Below are 8029 nucleotides of genomic sequence, written 5' to 3' on the forward strand. Positions count from 1 at the left end.
CTCTACAAGGAGCCTGCTTCCCCTTCTCTCTCTGCCTGCCTCTCTGCCTACTTGTGATCTCTCTGTGTCAAATAAATAAATAAGTAAAATCTTTAAAATATATATATATATGTATATATTTACAGAACTGAAGAGACCCATCTTTCATCTTTAACTTTATCTCCCTCATCTCAAATTAATTTTTCTTATTTTTTTGAAGATTTTATTTATTTATGTGACACACAGAGAAACAAGAGTGAGAGAGAGCACAAGCAGAGGGAGCAACAGGCAGAGGGAGAGGAAGAAGACTCCCTGCTGAGCAGGGAGCCTGACATGGAGCCTGCTCTCGGGACCCTGGGATCATGACCTGAGACAAAGGCAGATACTCAACCGACTGAGCCACCCAGGGGTCCCTCATATTAATTTTTTGATAAATATGTACCAGGCACTGTGCAGGTGACATTGTAAGGACAAACCAAAGACAACTTCTGTGCCCCACTGAGCTCATACTGCCTGTAGCTAATTCAAAGGCAGAAACCTCAAAGGTCAAAATACATACAGGAAAGAAGCAATGATAATAAGTTTCAGTTCAGTATCTCAAGTAAAAATAAGTGAAGACTAGGTAACCAATAACATAAGTGTGAATATTCTTTTTTTTTTTTTTAATACATTCCACACCCAGCAAGGAGCCCAATGCAGGGCCCAAACCCACAACCCGAGATCAAGACCCGAGCTGAGATCAAGAGTAAGACACCTAACCTATTGACCCACCTGGGCGCCCCATGAAGGTGAATATTCTTTTCAGCACATTTTAACAGTTTTACATTTTTCCATAACATCAAACAAATACTGAAATTTCTAAATTGACTAGCAAAGAAAATTAGGTTATTAAATTTGACCCTCTAGAGACAGAACCATTATATGCTCTATTTCCTTACACATTTGTAGACCTTCCCCATTATTAATAAATGAAATCCTGACTTGCAAACATGAAAAATGATCTTTTGCAAGATAGAGAAACTGGATACAAGGAACATAATTGGATATTTTGTAGCAGGTGGTGCCAGAACCCTACTTATTTTTCTTGCCTTTTGCCATTTCAGTGCATGCAAGCCCCACTCCTCAATGTCAGCACAGCATCTCTGGGCCTGGGGTGCATCAGAGGCCCCCGTCCCCACATGCTGCGAAGGCAAGAAGGGTTGGAGAATGAAGGCCCCCAGAAAGGGCTCTTTACCAGTGACTGATAGCAGCTGATGAAGAAACAACTCTAATCTTTGGCATATTGGGTGGGATGACATAGTCCGCCTTATCACCCAGAGCACCTGAGCAGGGCTGAACTCCAGCTGTCCACAGTGGCCACGGCTACTTCCCTTCCCATCTCACCTCCCCACACCTCTGCCATTGTTTCCTGGGACTGTTTCCCATATGAACGACTTCACGCCAATCACCATCAGACATAGTGTCTTAACCCAAACCAAGAAATCTGTCCCTAAGGCCTCAGTCAATGAAGGTAAAACCTACAGTGGTGTCCCCCAAGGACCAAAGTTAAGTGAAAAGCAAATATTTGTCATACACCAAGTACATGCAAAAATCTAAGCCAAGTGCTGGGGGCAAGGGCCAGACTAAGGATCACAGTGATAGGTGTGGCAATATCAAATAAAAGAATAAAGGAAAAATTGAGAGTTATTTTAGTTTTCACTCTGATCCTTCATTTATTCACCAAATCTTCAGAGAACCTAATACTTTAAGTCACTGCATTTGGCCATTTGGGGAGGTCCAAGGGTGAATCCAATATGGGTTATGACCTCAGGAGAAAGGTGAGGGCAGGAGTTAAGAAATTTCTCCAACTTCCTGTCTCACTTTCTAAAGATAGGAATAGCTACACCCTTCCTGATTTTGTTCACTCTCGTCTCAGTAGGTCACCCTCAGTCTGCTGATCTCTTTACCTGTGTCCTGGATGCTACTCCCTTCTGCCGCTCAACTTGTTCTCTTCCTTTCTTTCTCTCCTAGATCTTCAACCTCAGATTGCCAGGCCCTCCCCCAACCCTAGGACACACAAGCAAAATCTGTAGGTTTTGAACCTACACCACTCTTTCTTCTTTCTTCTTCCCCTCACCGTCATGCTAACTAATTAATTAGTCTTCATGTATCACGTCTATAGGAGCATGACGTAATCCGAGCTCTGATGCTCACTGGCTATAGGACTTTGGTCAAGTTTCTAAACTACTCTGTGCTTCCTTTTCTCCATCTGAAAGATGAGGGGTCAATAATAGAACCTGCTGGTTGTTGTAAGGATCCAATGAGATCTTCTAAATAAAGCACTGAGAACAGTTCCTGACCAGTGGAAATCGCTATATACATGTTAAGTATTATCATTAACTTGGGAAAATCAATCTTGAAGACAGCATGAAATGGTTGAAAAGAGGATGAGACTAGAGAAAATAGAGCTGTTGCAGCAGCCCAGAGAAAGGAACAGAAGAGCAGAGATCATGGGGAACTCCAGGGTTTCCAAACTCAAGAGACAAGTGATGTGGTGGAGAAAAGTGTATTCTTGGGGGTCAGCAAACTTGTGATCAGATTCTGCCTCCACCATTCACTAGTTGTGTTGCTCAGTTAAATTCACCATTCTTGCCTTGATTTCCTCATCTGTAAAATAGGGATAATAATGTTCCATGATAGACTTGCTATGAATTTCTGAATGAGATAATCTGTGTAAAAAACCCAGCACATCATTTTGCATAGAGTAAATATTGCAGGGTTAATGCTCTCCTTCCCCTCCCTAAGTGAAATGTCTTAACAGTTGATACAAATAGAGGGACTAAGCCCTTTTTTGAAATACTGTTGTTTCGAGCACATTTTATGTCTTTCCTTGTCAACACACTCCAGCTGGCAAATTCTTAGCGTCAGAGCCAGAAGACAATAATCAAGAATCAGCTCAGGTCCTTAGTGGCTAGCTAACTTCTGAGCCTGTTTTCTCATGTAGTAAAAGGTAGGCAGTAACACCTACCCATCTTACCTCATGGGGCTATTGTGAAGGATCTGAAAATGATTAATGAATGGAACGAGGAATCTGAACGTGCTTTGTGACTTTAACTTGGTTTGTAAGTGGACAAATTTGTCTTAGGATGCTTTCTCTTTCCGATGTCAGTTTCAATTCTTTTTGAAAGGGTCCTTGCTTTCTTACCACCTTTACTCTCATTTGTGTTCTGACTGATTTCTACTAGTCTCTTCTATGGCCCAAACTAACCACATGATGTTTCCATCCAACAATGCTTGATGGTGGCCAAGAGGCAAGAGGACATTAGTGTTCTCATTTTGATAACAGTTTGACTCCCTCTCAGCTATGGAAATATGTGACTTCAGAAGCTGCTTTCCTTTTGCTCCACTCCTCTTGTGGCCTCCGTGACTTCTTAGTTCTCCCTTAGCTGCTTGCCTACCAGTCCCAGAGGCCAGATCTGAGTGTTGAAGGATGCCTATGGTCTCTAGCTCCCTTTTGAGGGCAAGGGTTTTTGTCTTTAACTGAGGTTGAGCACATATGACCCTGGAAAGTTCACATTTAACCAAAGATGATGACTCCTATTGAGAAATTAAGTTCAGCGTCCTCATAAGGTGCTGAATTGTCATTAGCAAAACAAGTGTCATCTAACAATTAACCACAATATCCTACATATGCAGAACTCCATTTTTAAATTTCAGAAAAGTCAGATAAAGTTTGGAACAATAGCAGGAAAAATAGACAAATATAAGAACACTGGAGGCAAAAAAACAATGACAAGAAGTTGGTTTTGCTCAGTAACTTTAGATAAAGTGTGTCTTTAATCTGGTATCTAAAAGAAGTCATATGTAAAGGAAGAAATGAAGAGACTAGAAATAAAGAAAAATAGAAATATCATAGGGAAAATTTCATGAAAATTAAAATGACAAAGGGAATGGCCGTGGGGAATTGTTTCTGGAAGAATTCTAGATTGATATTAACCAATCACTCATTCAGCAAGAAAATACATCGCTTCTCTTTAATAGAAAGAATAATCCCTTGGGAGTCAGGACTCCTAAACCCTAAATGGGTTGTGCCATTAACTAGTTGTGGGACTCTGGAAAGATCACTTAACCTGTCAGGACTTCAATTTTCTTACCTATAAAACACAGAGGTTGGATGCTGCATGAGACTGAGCCAGGGATCACGTTCACTGTATTTGTTTGACACTCATTGGCTAGTGAGGTCCTATTGTTGGCATCTTTTCCAACTCTGCCTCCCGTGACATAGCATTCATAGTTTGAAATCAACTGTAGCAGGAATCTTACACCATGGCAATCACTAAATGCCACAAATCAGTGCTTTTTTTCTTCTTCTCTGAGAATTGATTGTTAAGTTTACCAACACACCATTGCTAATGAGCTAAGCCATTCCATTTTAAGCTAAAGTTCTCAGCTGAGGTCTAAACTCTGTGCCTGAACATCTCTCACTGTATCACTACTATGACTATATCCCCACTGAGATCTAAACATTAGTGCTGAATGCAACTCTTCCTGCTAACAGATAGTAGGGCAAGAGAAGCAGAAGAACTCCATGTATCACCCCTCACCCCCTCCCCCGCTTAAGCTTGGGCTCCTGGCCCCTCAAGGTATGATGTGGGTACTCCCAGCACTGATGATGTGTGATGCACTATGGGAGGTAGGAGAAAGTGTTCTGAGTTATAAATAAATAAATAAATATATATATAAATATATAAACCACAGAAAGTAGGGAGACCTTTCTGTGGGTTTTCTTCATGGGCTAGGACCCAGGGCAGCTGGTGCAAGGGATGTGGGAATTCAATACCCTTTGTTCTACTGCTTTATTATGAAGCAGTAACTAACCTTTGTCCATGTGCTGTGTGAACCAAGAAAAGGTAAAATCAGAATTATAGGATTTCAAGTTAGAGAAAAAAAATTTGGAAGGGACTCCCTTACCCATTTTTTTTTTTTTTCAAATTCTCTGAGTAAACACATCTTTAGCACCTCCCTGCTTCTCCCATATTTGTGCCTAAGAAGAGGAAGGCATTCATCAGAGCAAGGCATCCTGCTGTCTCAAGGAGGGAAACTTTCCTAAGCAAATTGAGAAACATTTCTTGCCCCAAAACATTGAGTCAATTTAAAGAAAATTAGTACCTATGCTGCCCAATATGGTGGCTATCAGCTCTGAGGGTCTATTGTACCCTAGAAATGAGGCCAGTCTGATTTGAAATGTGCTCTAAGTACAAAATACATACTGGATTTTGAAAATTTAATGTTTAAAAAAATCAATATAAAAATATCCCCATAGATTTTATCCTGATAAAATGATCAGGTGATGTTAGTGATCTTCACTGAAAATATTTGGGTTAAATAAAATATATTCATAAGAATCAATGTCACCTGTTTCTTTTTACTTTATTAGCATGGCTACATAATTTAACCAATGATGTTTCTATTGGGCTGCCTGGGTTAGAATCCAGGTCACTTACAGAGCCCTCGAATTGTTCATTGACATTCTGTTTGAAGACCTTCAGTGACAGCGAACTCACTCCTAAGCAGACAATCCTATCTAAGACAGCACAACTCTTGGATTTTCACTGGTCTTAGTTTTAACCTTTGGGGCCCTGAAGCATACATTAATTCCCTGCCGCAGACTAACAAGACAAACACTGTGTTAATGTCTAACTCCAGCCTGTGGTCGTCTCCCACTTGGGTTAAGCATCTCCTCCTCCAGCACCCCTTACTCACTGAGGGATATGCTTTGTAGCCAGCAATAAAGCAAAATATCTTTTCAGGCTCCAGGAACCTCAGCACGATTCCTTGGAAAATCTCTCCTTTAAATACTTAATATACTGCTTTTATTGGATAACTTGTTACTGCTGTGGGAACAAGAAGTCACTATTTTTAATAACTAGCACTTGGGAAGCCTTTCTATGGGCCAGACTCTGTTCTAAACATTTTCCATTTTGTAACTCATTGAATCCTTACAAAGACTTGGTGCAGGTAACATTATGCCCCCCATTTTATAAACAGGGAATCTAAAACACAGAGTAACTAAGTAGCTCCCTGGCAAGGGCAGGGGTCTTTCACTTGAGCTTTTGTACTCACTACTACTTCTTTTTCCTTTTTCTTTTCTTTTCTTTTTTTTTTTTTTTTGCATGAGGTTTGAACTCACCATCTAAGATTAAGACCTGAGCTGAGGTTAAGAGGCAGATACTTAACTGACTGAGTCATCCAAGTGCCCCCATATAATTACCACTACTTAATGCTCATTGTGATTTAATGTTTTCTGTGGTCAGCACCCTCTCTGGAAGTCTCCTGGTGGCGGGCATTTCTGTGTTACTGGTATGCCCCAGTCCCGCCCGCACCATTACACAGAGAGTGTGGAGTGCCCTTGGAACAGAATGCACACAGATGACCTGTGCTCTTTGGGAGAAAAGAAGAGAGATCAGGAACGAAAGTTCAAAGTTGAGATCCCTGCGATCTCATTTCAAAAGGGAATGAAAATTCTAATGGGTGCTCTCATTCTGAAGTTAAACAGGCTGAGTCTAAAGGACTAGAAAAGAAAAGGGAGACTCGACAATGTCTTTAAGAATTGAAAAGCTAGGATTCTGTTCCTCGTGAGTAATCACCAGTCTCCAGGGGAAAAAAAGGGAGTGGGGGGTGGGGAGAAAACAAGTGTAAATCAGTTTGAACAACTTGGAATACTGATGAACTTTGTAGCTGTAAAAATCTATGGATCATTAAAAGGTTTGTTCACAGAAAGAGACGCGTTGTGAAAACCTCATGGAATCTGTCCTTGGAGGATGATCTATGACCCTGTCCTTAGACCCACCATGAAGAAAGAGAGCAGTGCCTCCCTCCTTTTGGCCAAAAACATTCAGAAGATATTTCTCATTCAGAAGATATTTCTTGGTGCTTCGACAGGAATATTGTGAATTGAAAACCAGAACAAACTACAGAGGAAATGCCTCTAAGAACAGAACAGGGAAGGAACCATGGGACGTGAAAGAAGTCAGGAGAAACAGGGGTTCTGTGGGGCTGGGGGTCACGTAGCACCTCTGGCCTGAGAGGCAGCCTCCCTACTCCATGTTCCCGGCTTCCAAGAGGAGGAAAACCGTCTCCCCCGCCGACCTGGTGGTGCAGGGGACTTCTGCTTTCCTCCTCACCACGGTATTAAAAGGAATCCATTAACCTTGACCCAAAAGGGAAGGTGTGCCATCTCCCCCAGGCCCCAAGTCAGAAAGCTTCTGTTTCAGTCAACTTACCCAACAGCTGTACAGCGACCGGAATGAGAGGGAAGAAAACCAGGAGCAGGGACAGCCTCATGTCCCACAGTTGATCCTTCAACTTGCACTAATGGAGAGGAGGGGGGAGGCACTCAATCACCCCTTCCCCTACTCTGGTCTCCGAGCTGCCCTGCTGAAAAGAGGTGTGGAGGAAGCTCTCACTTTTAAAGGGCTTCTGAAATTAGGGAAAACCTCCAATAAGGAGATATCCTGTCACATGATGGTAGTTGGAAAAACAGGAATTCAAAGTTACAACTTTGCTTTGTAAGCTAACTTCTGAGAAGAGCAGACACAGAGGAAGGGAAGAAAGGGACACATGTGGGAGAGGGGTGAGGAGGGGAGGGTGGCGAAAGGGTGATGGTGAGAAACGCGGAGCCAGGCTGGCCTGCAGAGAAGGGGAGAAGTGAAACAGCTGTGTGGCTCAGGGCTGCTCAGAAGGGGCTGTGCGAAAAAGAAGGCAGGAGGCCATTACCTGGCCTGGAAAGTTGGGCTTCCCTCAGTGAAGCAGCTGAGCCCACGGTCTCTCAGCAGACAGCCTCACTGTAGAGTGACAGAAATGGCAGCACTAAAAAGGACAGTTTGGGTGCTGGAAACATTATCTTAAGGGCTGAAATGGATTCCCCTCATTGTGTATACTCAGTGCTTGGAGTGTCGTGTCTTTTTTTCTTAGCTTCAAAAGACACCGTTCTCACAAAGCTTTGTTCCTTCAGTCAGAAAAAAGGTGAGAGGCTAAACCCAAGAGGGAATCTCCTCCAGACTAGGAAGCA

At 42.3% G+C, this 8029-nt stretch overlaps 1 protein-coding gene across 1 annotated transcript in view; it reads right to left on the minus strand.

Annotated features, from left to right (window-relative positions):
* The window catches only part of MRC1 (mannose receptor C-type 1), a 100852-nt gene extending 93360 nt beyond the window's left edge, over window positions 1–7492 (minus strand). Inside the window, exon 1 of the mRNA XM_045085022.1 lies at window positions 7242–7492. Coding sequence (XP_044940957.1) covers window positions 7242–7302 — 61 coding nt within the window. The 5' untranslated portion in view covers window positions 7303–7492. The remainder of the gene's footprint in view (window positions 1–7241) is intronic.
* Between the last annotated feature and the right edge of the window lie 537 nt (window positions 7493–8029).

This window comes from Mustela putorius, unplaced genomic scaffold, assembly GCF_011764305.1.
Source record: "Mustela putorius furo isolate JIRA1106 unplaced genomic scaffold, ASM1176430v1.1 tig00000827_pilon_pilon_pilon, whole genome shotgun sequence".
NCBI classification, from domain to species: domain Eukaryota; kingdom Metazoa; phylum Chordata; class Mammalia; order Carnivora; family Mustelidae; genus Mustela; species Mustela putorius.